Genomic DNA, 14,116 nt, shown 5'->3' on the forward strand with positions numbered 1-14,116 from the left:
CTGACTTTTTTCGAATCAATTGTCCTTCAAACGTTACTGAGCAATGCGACGGGTCGCTTTAAGAACTTCAGGGACAAGGCGAGTTAACTTTGTTCTGTACGTTTTGGGCTGCACGTTTAAGCAGGTGGAACTCTGATGGTGCCGGAGCCAGAGGTACGACTGTCCCCGGCGCTGGCGCGAACTCAGATAAGTTGGGTAAGTACGGCCGCCTTCAGATTAACGCAAACACACAAGTCACAATTCGTCATAATTCGGATTTTCCTTTCTTGCCAGTTGCGAACATTGAGAAGAAAACATCGATGTCTTAGGAAATCAGACGCACCTAGCAAGCATTTCCAAGGCATTGCAACAAATAAAAAAGCGATAATTTGATTAAGACATACTCGCGTTAAGCGTCACAACGGCAGTATCTAGCGCGTTCAAAGTGCTTGTTTATCTTTCTGCGAGCAAGAGCAAAAAGAGCACACTCAATGGAACGACGTGACTACGCCCGCGGGCAAGGAAGAAACGGGTTACGCCGTTCAGCTCCTCAATTAGACTGCATTAATGAGGACTCACAACTCCAGAATGAGGATCATCTGCTTCTTGGAGTCAGTCGAAGGCATCGTATAGCTGGAGCAGGCGCGGGTGCTGGAGCGATCGCATGATCTCCACCTCACGCTCCACGTCGGCGCGGTCCTCCGCCCGCTGAGTCAGGATGAACTTGGCCGCCAGGATCCGGCCCGTCTTCTTCTCCTCACAGCGGTACACCGTGCCGAACTTGCCCCTGCGCAGCCAAGACTGCCCGTTAGGTTTAGGCAACGAGTTGTCGGTAAGCAACTCATTTACCAGGCGTCGGAAGTCCTAATTTCCCGGACTGCTCGGCTCCCAAGACCACCCCTATCACACGCATTGCGTTACAGAGCAATTTTTTAACGGACGCTATAGAGATGTCTGCCTGGCCGTAAGCCTTGCATACTACTCCAGATGACAAGAGTGATACATGAAGGAGGCATTCATACGTAGTATACCCTCTCACAGCATGCACAAGCACGTACACTAACAGGCAACTATATGCTGCTTTGTCCAAGACAGTATCTTGGAAGAAGACAAAAGCGCGCCTTTGTCGCCACAAACTGTGTCGATTCCCTGTGTGGTTTCCCTGTGTTCTCGATACGGGCACTAAACGCTCCGCATAGCCAATTTAACAACATTGGCCTTCTTCGTCGTTATGTAAACCCCTTATTCAAAATTGATCGCACACAAGAACACGTTTAACGCACCCGGCCGGGGCCTCTTCTATAGTTTCTTTGACTCATCCCAACTGCGACAAAGACCTTGACAGCGCTTCCGCGGTGTTCATGCCAACGACAAACTGTGACGAGCTGTCTGCTCCATGTGCTGTTCGTCCTATCAACGTTGCCCATATTCTACTCTTAATGCCCCTGTGCGCGGTGCAGCTGAGGTGTTCTCATCCTTGGGAAGCAGTTACAAGCACAGCACATTTTCTTTTACCTGCATCTCTTTCGATCTGCTTCAAATCCCCTGCAACCATCAACGTAAGCAACTTGTCCGAAAAGTGACGTCAGGTCGCGTATCTGCTAGTAGACAACTCGTAACTGGCATTCTTTATACACCATTTGCGTGTAATGCGCCTGCACAGATGGTATACTGTGAATGTAGCCACCGTCACTTTATCCGACAGAATCTGAAGCCCATTCCCCTCGTGATTAGAAAATACAAAAGCGTGGCATCAACAGCAGCTCGTTGATCTCAAGCTGGGCAACTACGTACTACAGGCCTCCTCTTTCACAGAGTGACGCTTCAGTGTTATGTAAGCTTTGCAATGGCTTTAAAGCTAAAATTGGGGGGAAAGGACTACCAAAGCATTAAGGTACACGTACGGCAGTTTTATGTGCTTTAACGCGTTCATCTTATTTGTCGGATTTCTTCATTCTACTCATTCCCTCGACCCACCGGCTTCCCGCCAAGCTTAGGTAATTACCATGAAATAACACTATATTATTTGCATAATCAGAAGTGCAGAGTCGGGTAATTTTACACTTACCAGAACTCCGATGATCTTGAATTTTTCCTTCGGGAATATTTATCGGCCCGCCCCTACCGAAAGCTTCAGCTCTCCCTCTATCAACAACGGCAAACGTCCAGACTCGATTCGAACAGTGATATACACACGTTGCTCCACAATAAAATTCGGGTATATTCCGCCAGTACCGCCCATTGAAATCCTTAGTACTGCGCTGAATAACGAAGTCTGTGAAAAACGAGCGCCACTTAAACCAAGAGTTTTCGTGTTGACGCTGGGGTACAATTACAGTAAAAAGTAATTACAGTAACACAGTAAAGCTACTAATAAGCATGGAACTTTTCAAACACGAAGAGAGAACAAGGAAGAATTTGGTTTATGGTTAATAAATACACGCATAGCTGATTCTCACTCCACTAGCAATGATAATCGTACGTCGTAAGTTTCAATCATTTCTACTATTACCTGCGCTGATTGCACACAGGCAGCGTCACAACGCTCTAAGTCTGATAATAGGTTCTGAATTATTCCGTTCGCAGTTAGCTTGTACACAACAGCACCTGGAAGTTTTAGAGATTGCAGCGTGTACTGTTTCGAAGAAAAAAATTGAAAGAATCCAGAAAGAAACTAAGAGAGCCTGAAGTACTGGTCGATCAAGTTTTTTTCCTGTCATGCCTGGGAGGGCTGCTTTTGAAGAGCACATTCCAATCCACCAGCAATAATTTAGCTATTCCGTCTTGAGAGCTTTCTGGAGCTTTAGGAGAATGCTCGATCGTGACACAAAAAACGTCATCACAAGCGAATGTCCAACGTGGCAAATTTTTTTGATATGGTCCGCAGCCACTTACCTTCCCAATTCATCCCTGAGCTTGTATTCCGCATTGACATCTTGGTTCTTCTTTAACTTTATTTGCCTAGGCTCGAAGGGAGGCTCGGGCTCTGTAAATAAAATGTCAACACCCAATTTTACGTACTCAGAATAAGCACGTACATGACTACCGAGACTACTTTGTCCCCTTCGTGCGTATGCTTGAGTTGAGCAGTGCGGTACAATGCGGAAAAAGCTTAGCCAACACTTATACACCTACGAGCATTCCCTTACACGTAGCACTAATATTTTCTGTTTTTTTAGAATAATGATTTTACAAAGCGAACCACGTTCGCAAGGACAATTCCCATAACATGCAACAGCGTTGATGATAGCTGACGACCGGTGCCGCAGCTACGTGAACGGTACGTAATAAAACGAAGTGTTAGAAAAGTTTTCGTTATTATTATTGTATTAAGATTTTTAATACACTTATTTTGTGTTTGTCTGAACAGAAACTCAAGGCCCTACCATGCACGGTCCATTTACAAAAGCATTGCAGAGCAAAGCACATTTTAACCTTCTGCATATCCCGCTTCAACTAAAGCATATTTTGCCACATATCTAACGGTCCTAACTGTGACTATAATATAACATGCATTGCGAATATATTTCGTTCATTTAATTCGGCATGCGAATTAAAGGAAAACAAATGATGCAAACTAATGCAATAGCTTACCATGTAAAATCCTTCGCACGAAGAAAAAGAAATATTTGATAGGCACTTGTCAATATTTCATTAAGATAATAGCAAGCATTCAGTGTTAAACTGAAGCTAAGCTAACTCACGTCATAAAGCTAATCAAGTCGCACTGTTACAAACCAAAACAAATTTCTAGCATTTGTAAATAAATATACGAGCTGGTTCGGAGCTAAGTGTTGAATATACACAAACGAAATAACAATGAGATATTAATAACATTACATAGTCACACGTCTGACATTTTGTTTTCTATATATCCCAGAACAACGTAATACCTGAATTATGGACGGTTACATCCATTTAATTTCATAGCATGCCTACTCAGTAAAACGAAAAATACGAGGAACCTACAGTCCGCTTTTCTTCATTTAATTTTTTTTTTCAACTTGACGAGGTAATTTATCATTACCAACTAAAATTCGGGCACATTTCATCTATTCTCTCGCAATTTGTTTCGGTATATAATCTCTGTGACCATTACCGCGTTTGTCAAACATCATTCTGCATTCGAACTAACACAGTGCATATATGCAGAACGCCAATATTTTCTATTTATTTCTGCAACGACAACCTTAAAAATGTGATGTTGCATGTTGCCCAAGCATCCGGCTCATGAACACTAACTACTATAGAGCAAAACAGATTACTGACGCGCCATTCGAACTTGTCTTCGAACTATACATCCTGGCTCAGAACCTCAAATTTCAAACTCAAATTTATTTCCATGAAATGAAAACTCGCAACAACAAACTGTGAAAGCAGCTTGACACGTGTCCCGGCGCCTTATGGTATAACAGCACGACTTCGCAAGAAAACACGAGTTGCGAATCCGCATCCGAAAAAAAAAAAAAAAAAGACGCTTAGCTAAAACGTACCACTCACGCCAGCAGAGGTTATCTGATTGCGTTAGTGACACGTCGCGTCCACGCGCACCCGTTAGACAGCTCGGTATATCTGCCGCTTAATTCGCTGCTGCTGACCGAGCATTCACTAACAATTAAACTTCAGTGGCACAATCATGAATAGTTGAATGTTCACTACTGTGTCTCTGTTACGACTTCGTCCCATTGGCGCTAAATATTGCAAGTTGACAGTGAACTAGCCTTCGTCAATGGTACCCCACGTTCCTTTAACGACAGTAGAACAATTACCAACCATTTAGAAAAGATGTACTGGTTGTAAAGGCAAATAAAATGCTATTTCTTTCAGTACCACTTGTCTAAAAAAGTATATGAACAGGGCCGATGTGATTGTTTTTGATGCATCTTTCAACGCACTGTATCGCGATCTAAGAAATTATGCAACAGTGCAGCCAGTATTTGCACACCTATTACAGAGTATGCTAACTCTGCGTGATATGATTAGTTCAGCAAATCGTATTAACTTCACTGTAGAAACGCTGTGCAAAGCAGACGTACACAGAACCTTCTTGTGCATTCCTAGGAACTACGGGTTGTGTCTATATTTCGCTGTGTTTCCACACTTTCCATTTTGAATACTACATCTTTATTAAACAGGCGATGTTATATTAGTGTCACCTTAATCTAACATCACACTGTCCCTAAGCGCCAATTTCGCCGCGACAGCGGCGCACAGTTTTACAAGCAAATTCGGTCGATTGCCGGGCTAAACAGTTCTGTAAAATCACGTCCACTCACCTTCATCTGGATCTGTCTCATCGACATATATCATAGTAGGCTTGACACTGGAACGAAAGTAAAACGATATCAGTCTCCTCTCCAAGGTGTCATAAGGCACAAGCGAAAAGTAAATCTCAAACGTAGGTCTCAAACAAGAAACTCGAGGCTGCAGGACTTCCGATCATTCTTTACCCTCACGCATGATCTCTCGAGGTTTTAGCATCGTGTTTCATTACACAGTAAAACCATGCAGGTCCCTAATCCCCGGGTAGATGGTTGCTGGTGACTACGATCATAACGATTATGATGATGATGATAATGATTATGGTGGTGGTTTTCACCGTGCCCCCTCGACGGTGACAAGTCAAGAATGGAGTGGCCACGAGGAAACATAAGGTCATCAAGTATACACCACAGGGAAGCCCATGGCCGAAGTTCACTGCAACCTTTGCCCCCGCCTTGGAGGAAGAAGAAGACGAGTTCTTGATCAGCTGCTGTTCCTGCTTCGCTCTGGTTTTTCATTTAACTTTGTGCGTACCGACGCCTCCGTGGCGGGTACAGTATCGAAAGCAATGACGGACGTTCCGCCCCCTCTGCCGCCACGGTTGGGGGCTGGCCTCCAAGCTGAACGTCGGTCTGCTGCGTCCGACCATCTGCACATGACTCTGCCAGGGTCATCGAGCGGCTCTGACGTGGACGACATGGAATCCGACGGTGGATATACAGTGGCCACAAAGCGCCGGTTGAAGAGGAAACTTCCTAGGACTTCAAGCGTGAGTGAGCTCAACTACAATAAGCCGCCCTCACAGCAAACGTATACAATCGCCTACATCCCCATCGCTGCTACTGGCAACCTCAATTCCCTCAATAGGCAAACTCTCACTGCCTATCTCGAGAAGCTGGCTCCAGGGCAAATCAGAGAGGTCCGTATTAATAGCAGAAAAAACATCCTTACTGTTGATGTCTCTACACGAAGCATCCTTGACACTTTAAAGGCTGTAACTCAGCTGGGAAATATCCTTGTCCGCTCATTCATCGTACAGGGAGGCAGTACCACGGCTGGTGTGATCTACGATGTGGATACAGATATTGATAATGGCGATCTCCCAACGCTAATATCCTCAACTGTCCATATCACAGACATACACCGTTTTGGACGGTCGAGGTGCATAAAGCTCATTTTTGAGGGAGACAACTTACCATCACATGTGAAAGTGGGATATGTGAGACATCCTGTCCGTCCATACGTCCCAAGGCCATTACAGTGCCATAAATGTCAGAAAATCGGGCACGTAAGTGCTGTGTGCGCAAACAGGATGACATGTCCCCGCTGTGGTGGTGATCATGATGAGTCGACGTGTAATGGGTCTGACTTGAAATGCACTAACTGCGATGGGCCGCACAAGGCAACGTCGAAGGAGTGTCCAAAATTAAAGACTGAAATGTCCGTGCTAAGGAAAATGGTGCGAGATCGCTCTACACACAGAGAAGCGGCTACCAAGATACACCGCCACCAGAGGCGCTCCCGTAATCGCAGGAGGAGATCAGCATCGACAACAGGACAACCGGTGCCTCATGAAAAGTCGACGCGCGCTCCTGTTATTCCTCAATCGTCAGGACCTGTAGCTACGTCTACTCTTCTGAACACCAAGGACACTACTATATGGCCTGCCCTGCCGTCTCGGAGTGCAGAAGTGCAGCCGGAACGCCAGCATGAACGCGAAGCTTCGTCGTCGGATGGTCAAATCAAGGCAATGCTTACACAATTGGTTCGTTCCTTGCGAATGCTGCTTATGGGAGTTAAGACGCCCGTTGCTAATGCGGCGGTGCAAATTCTCGACGCACTCGAACCGGTGCTTGCTGCTATATAAAGGATAGCAAGAACCATGGCATCATCAACTTCAATGCTGTCACTGCAAGAAAGGATCAGCCATTCCGTGATATTTCAATGGAACGCACGAGGTCTACGAGGTCGCCTCGGAGATTTTAAACAGAGACTGCTCAAGTATCGATTTCCAGTTATTGTGATATGCGAGCCGAATATGACTTCGAAATTTAGACTGTCTGGTTACGAACAATTCGCGTCTGAGACAAGTGGAAATCCTAGCAAAGTCTTACTATGCGTGCGATGTGACCTCACGTACTCGCTAAACCAAATTCCGGTGCACAACAACAACGAGTACGTTTCTATAACACTGAAGCTTAAGCGCCGCACAATCTCGGTCATCGGTGGCTATATTTCTCCCAGGGGAAGATTTGACGCTGAACACCTGAAACTTGTTCTTGACTCCAGCCAAGGACCTCATGTTATCGTAGGTGACTTCAACGCACACCACCATCTTTGGGGTAGCCGGGCCATAAACACTCGAGGAAGACAGCTTCTTGACTTCACAAACAGCAATGGTCTTGACATCCTCAACGACGGCTCACCAACATATTTGCGAGGCACAACGTACAGCAGCTGTCTCGATTTAGCTATCGCTTCACGATGCCTTTCGTCTTCTGCTGCCTGGTGCACAGATGCTGAAACGTACGGCAGTGATCACCTACCTACTTATGTACAATTGAGATGGTTCACGAGACTCCCTAATCGTCATGCACAACGCACTGACTGGGATGCTTTTCAAAACAAACTGGAAGACTCCTGCGGCTGTATAACTTCTCCGCAAGAGATCGAAGAGCGAATTACAGCAGCAATGCACGCAACAACAGACATCGTCACAACATCACATTCCAGAACATCCGTTGATGTTGTATATGAGCATCTGCGGGCAGTCCGTCGTCGCGCCGAGAGGAAATACAGGCGAACTAAATTGATATCTGACTTGAGGACGTCACGTCGTGTGCAAAAGAAAATTCAAAGACGCTTGGAAAAGCTCGACAGACAGCGTTGGAGGTCATTTTGCAGCAGCCTGGACCCAAGAAAACCATTGTCCACGATATGGCATGTTGTACGAGCCTTGCCATCTACTCCACAACAACGACGTCCCTTCCGAGCTCTGGCTATCAATCAGATGCGCAGTGAGAAGGAGATCGCGGAAGATTTCTGCTTACATCTCTCCGGCTCTACAACAGTGGTATCTACGCTGTTCAGGTGCGCTCCCCCAACAGTGGACGATCGTCTCGACCTTCCATTCACGCTGCAAGAGCTACGTGCTGCGATCTCTTCTTCAATACACTCAAGTGCGCCAGGGCCTGATGGCATTACCTATTCTACCCTACGCCATCTGGGCCCTCGAGCGACTGAAGAGCTTCTGGCTTTATATAATCTCTCTTGGGCCTCGGGAACTGTGCCTGCACATTGGAAGACAAGCAAGATCGTGGCATTATTGAAGCCAGGCAAGTCACCCCATGATATGCTCTCCTACAGACCAGTGGCGCTTGCCAGTTGTATAGGAAAAACCATGGAACGGATGGTTTTGATGCGCCTAGAATGGTTTTTGGAGAAGCGTAATATATATCCAGACGCTATGACAGGTTTCCGAAAGGGTAGATCGTCAATCGACAGCGTTATTGATCTAGTAACGACTGTTGAACATCAGAAACGTCGCCGTCGATTGACGGCTGCTGTCTTTCTGGATATCAAGGGTGCATTTGACAATGTTCTACATGATGCAATTTTAAATGCCCTTGAAGAATATGGCATTGGTGGCCGTATGCATCAGTGGATAGCCAGCTATCTTCGAGAGAGAACGATATTTATGACAACTCTAGACGGTCATACAAGGAACCATCCTGTCTACCGTGGGGTGCCTCAAGGAGGTGTACTGAGCCCAACCTTATTTAATGTTGTTCTCGTTGGACTCGTCAAAGAACTCACAGGCGCAGTCTCGGTCTCTGTGTACGCAGATGACATCTGTATATGGACCACGAGCTTAACGCGCTTACAAGTACAAACGAAGCTACAGCGTGCAGTGTCAATAACGTCGCAATACCTAAATAGTCGTGGACTTCAGCTCTCACCGACTAAGAGTGTAGCCATGACATTTACCAGGAAGTCAATGGCCTGCTACCCCGTCATGATTGATGGCAAGATTATACCTTCGGTAACCCACTATAAGTTTCTCGGAGTCACCATCGACCGTGACTTATCTTGGTCGAAACACATCTCTGCATTGAGAAAAAAGCTGGACAGCTTTGCACAAATCATTCGACATATGTCTGGAAAATCGTGGGGGCCATCCCAATCATCTCTTCTGCAGCTCTACCAGGCACTTTTTGTTGGATACCTCCGCTACAGCGCACCTGTACTTTCTCGGATTAGTTCATCTGCCCTCCGCACACTTGAAGGAGCTCAGGCTCGCGCACTAAGAATTTGCCTAGGGTTACCACGATGTACTTCCACATGGGGCACTATTGCAGAGGCACGCGCATGCCCAGCTCGAGTGTATCTGCAACATGAGCCAATGCGAGTGCATTTAAGGCTACTGACAAGGCATAGGAATCATCCACTGACAAATGTCACAAGTATACGGCCTGACGCCGCCTACTCAGGAGCCGTATTGTCGCAACGGGATCTACTGCCGTCGGACTTCGCACCACATGGCATACCGGAAGCTCCACTCTGGACGATGGCAAAGCCGACGGTGAAAACCTCAATCCCCGGAATAACGAAAAAGTCGAAAATGCCACTTGCGGGTCTCAAACATTTCGCGTTATCCTACATTGCTTACAAGTACGGATATACCGAACATGTTTTTGCAGATGGTTCTGTTACACAGACCTCTTCCGCGGCAGCTTACACGGTACCTGCAATGGGGATTACGCAGCGGTTCAAGATAGGACACAAAACATCGTCTACAGCAGCTGAGTTGACCGGCATTCGAGAAGCAGTCCGCTGCATACTACAACAAAACCTGGCTAACTGGACAGTGTTCTGCGACTCAAAACCGGCGCTGCAACTCATAAGCAATTATATGAATCCCAGAAGCGCATATAGCCCTCTAATCTACGACATCATGGCTCTGCTCACCGAGGCGTCTCAATCCGGACATAACATTGCACTGCAGTGGATTCCCAGCCACTGTGGAATAGCCGGAAATGAGCAGGTTGACGCGGAAGCAAAAATTGCGCACACTGACGGGAAGATTATAAAACTTCCCTTTTGCCGTTATGACATCAACGCCTTGCTACACAACTCCATCAAAACGTCTATGGAGCGACAATGGGACAACCCCGAACATCGGCAAGAGCGCCTCTATAGACTTGACGCCGGCTTGCGATTCCGACTTCCACTTCGGATGCGGAGAGGCCAGGAAACACTAATCCATCGATTACGGCTTGGTGTGGCGTACACTCGCAAATACCTTCACAAGATTGGACGAGAACGAGACCCTGATTGTAGCGTCTGTCACACTCCCGAGACAATAGAACACATACTTTGCGTGTGCCCTCAATATGCGACCGAGCGAAGGACACTAAAACGTAGTGTTGACTCTTTGGACTCCCGCCCCTTTTCGGAAGCCAAGATTTTAGGCGCATGGAGAAGCGTTGATCATGCCCAGCGCACCATAAGATCACTTCTGAACTTTATGTGTGAGACGGGCTTAGACGGTCGTCTCTAGGACCTGTGCAGTGTGCAGTGCGCGAAATGTGTTTGTGCGATGACGTTCTGTGCGGACAACACTACTCCTGCGTGTAGTGTGTGAAAAGTGCACAACCGCGTATTGGACAACGTGTGTAAATAGTAGCTCCTTGTACGATATCATAATCACCTGTCACCTACCTCTCTCTGTATCACCCACTTCCCCTTACCCCAGTGAGGAGTAGCAGGCTAGAGACACGCTCTCCAGGCCGACCTCTCCTCCCTTCTCTTCATTAAAATCTACTCTCTCTCTCTCTTGCCCCCGCCTTCATCCATTCGGTGAGATGACGGTGCAATGGTCACTCAACGCGCACCGATTACGTCCATTACATCAATTTGTTTTCCCGTTTCACTTCTTGGCGGGAATAACAACGAGCTTCTTCTCGCTGCGGTGCTATCATCGGTATTGTCACAGCTGATCAACGGAAGCGGGGCCTTCTGGGCCGCCGCAATGCTAATAAGACGCAGCCTGCCTGCGAATTCACCCCGATGATGTGGAAAGCTCAGTCTATTATTAATACTTTGAGACACTTAGAAAACGCCTGTTAAGAATGGTGTGCTCAAGAGTTTGATCGTGAGCTTTACCTGGGACACTCCCGTAGACAAGGCGAAGAAGAGCGTGACGGGAGACGCAAACGCTACAGGCTAAAGCATCACAATGTCGACGAATCCTAGTTACTAACCTACCTGGTCTTTATCTGACCAGAACACCGTTATAGCTTCAATTAACCAAGGTCATTCGACTACACTTTTGAGCACACTGAAAACTATCATAAAATATACGTAGAAAACAACGTGTGAAATACGCTCTACAGAAAACTTTGCACCCATTTAGGCTTATCTTGTCTACAATCAATCATCTTTCCAAGTCTTGCGAGAATTTTCTTCCTTTAACGCTGTACTCCCTGTATTTTTAGGTCATTCTCTGAGCGCCCCCTCTGGATCGGGTGGTGAGGGACTTTTTCGATATTTCCATACAGGCACTTATCGCGTAGAACTCCCGAACAAGACGCTTCGACTGCCTCTTGCGTCAGGAGAGATCCGCCAGCCTCTAGCCTGATTTTATAGTCGCCAAGTTGTTGAGAGCGCGTCCCAAGAATTTTCCTCTGAAACTTGATAGAGCGGGCGGGAGCTGGCGGAGGTGAGCTTTTCAAGGTCTGAACGTCTTCGCGAAACCTTTTTGTAGACTCGCGTTCCCTCTGTGAAAAAAACAAAAACAAACAATTGCGTAACCTAAACACTGAGCTGCAATATCATTGCACAATACTTTATGGTTTCGCTGCGAACACCGGACCCTTTTCTTTGTCTCTACATGCATATATATATATATATATATATATATATATATATATATTAGGATTGGCAGAAATCTATAAAAAAAGTCCTTCGCAGATGTATGCCCGCCAATCTGAGCAACTCATGCACCAAAGACAGTGAAGCTGTATAAGCGAATTTCCTGCACTTCAGAAGTACTAAGCGTCTGATTGTAGGTGGTTCTTATGATGACTGATCACCGACGGTCTGGTCACACGGCCGCTTCGGGGCTCCCAAGCAGGCGCCGTTGCTGGGGAACGCTCCTGCTTTTACCGCCGCAGCCGTACAAACTCCTAGCTGGTCTCCAACGTGGAGACGGTACAATGCGACGTGACAAGCAACGATTATGAATTGCTGGCTAGAAAAAAAAAACGCACAAGGAAATTGTATATTCGAATGATATAGTACGCAAGGAAACGTTTATGTTATATTCATTTGTTATTACGGTTCAAAGTTAATTAGTGGCTCTAACACACCTTGCGCTGCATCTAGTACATTTGATATCAACTATGCCGACGCACGCCGGCCTTCCGTGCCACACTATAGCACCGTTGCGGAACACCCCTTAACAGATTTTTTTAAAGCGAAGCTTTATATGTCTAGGCGAAATCGTATATGGCTAGGTGAAATCGCCTGTGTACAGAAAACTATCATCATCAGCATTGGCTCTAGCACCGTCGTCTTCTTCCGCAGCGGGCTCGTTGGCGCCCCTCGGGTTGCGCTCGCGGTCGTGCCACTGCTCCCGCGTTCTTCGTCGTCGTCTTTTTCCACAGCTGGCTGCGTTGCCCCTCATAATTCCAGCGTAGAATTTCACTTCTCTTCTGTAGTGGTAATGGGGAGGCCGCTTTTACGGGGGTATGAGCCATTGCATAAGGGGGTATGAGGGTTTCATTGTCTTACCGTAACGGACAGATTTAATTTTGAATCAATTTAATTTCGAAGAATCGCAATCGGTAATGGGATGGCGAATGCTGCTATAACTACGCCGCCGAGCAAACTCGATACACCTAACGCAAGCGACAAGGGCGGACTGTGAGCATGCCGTCAGTGACGTCGTTCTCTCCATCGCAGCCGAACGTGTGTGTAACCTCATAATTGAGAACAACTTTAATGAACCCTCGGGATTGACCCAGTGATAAACACCGAGGCCGCACGTTTTCAGCTTCGCTGGTTAAACATCTTCACGGAATAAAAGAGTGGACGGTCTTTTTTTTTTTTTTTTTCGTGAGACCACAGTTAAAAGCTCGGAACAAGGCTTGCTGTGTCTGTCCGTCCGTCCTTACCGAGCCGTTGTTGCCATCGTGTGGCCCTTATCAAGCCAGATCTTATCTCTTATCAAGCCAGCAAAATACTTTGACCATCACCGCTTCATTGGATATTTAACTCACCTCACTGCGGCAAAGCGCACTTAAGGAGCAGGGCGCGCTATAGCCACACAGCTACTGAGAAACATCCGCGCTTGATAATGAGTGAGTGGTTTTGTGCGTCACACAGACTCTAGAGAAAAGCAGCGCCTGTGCGTGTATTTAAAAGGTCAATGCAGGCAATACTCAAGGGGACGAAGACGACGTTGTGTGCATCGCTAAGAAGTTGTTCTCGATAAGAGAACACTTCTCAGCGATTAGGACTCGAGAACCTTGTGATAAGGACTTGAGAACCTTGTGAATCGCTGAAATATATCGATTTCCTTTTTCTCGCTCTCTCTCTTCTTTGTGGTGCGTTCGTATGGTCTCACGTCTGTAATAATAGCACCACTGGTTGACCCTACTTTTGCCCACGAAACGGCGTTAAAAAGCCAGCACGGCCTCCCGTATCCCACCCCCCACCCCCTGGGCGTCCCGTCACCGTCAAGCACGCGCGCACTCACTGTGCCGAGAGTGTTGGGCGTCCCCCCGGAAACGCGCGCTGGGGACAGCGTTCCTGCAACTCCCCGGGAGAGGAAAGGAGGGGTGGAACGGAAGGGGGGGGGGGGGGGCGAAGG

At 46.9% G+C, this 14,116-nt stretch overlaps 1 protein-coding gene across 1 annotated transcript in view; it reads right to left on the minus strand.

The window, feature by feature from the left end:
• The window catches only part of LOC119449878 (myosin light chain kinase family member 4-like), a 143,618-nt gene that overhangs the window by 28,637 nt on the left and 100,865 nt on the right, over positions 1 to 14,116 (minus strand). Inside the window, 4 exon segments of the mRNA XM_049665500.1 lie at positions 559 to 593; positions 595 to 766; positions 2,875 to 2,965; positions 5,256 to 5,302. Of these exon segments, the coding sequence (XP_049521457.1) occupies positions 559 to 593; positions 595 to 766; positions 2,875 to 2,965; positions 5,256 to 5,302 (345 nt within the window).

Source organism: Dermacentor silvarum, chromosome 4, assembly GCF_013339745.2.
Source record: "Dermacentor silvarum isolate Dsil-2018 chromosome 4, BIME_Dsil_1.4, whole genome shotgun sequence".
Classification (NCBI taxonomy): domain Eukaryota; kingdom Metazoa; phylum Arthropoda; class Arachnida; order Ixodida; family Ixodidae; genus Dermacentor; species Dermacentor silvarum.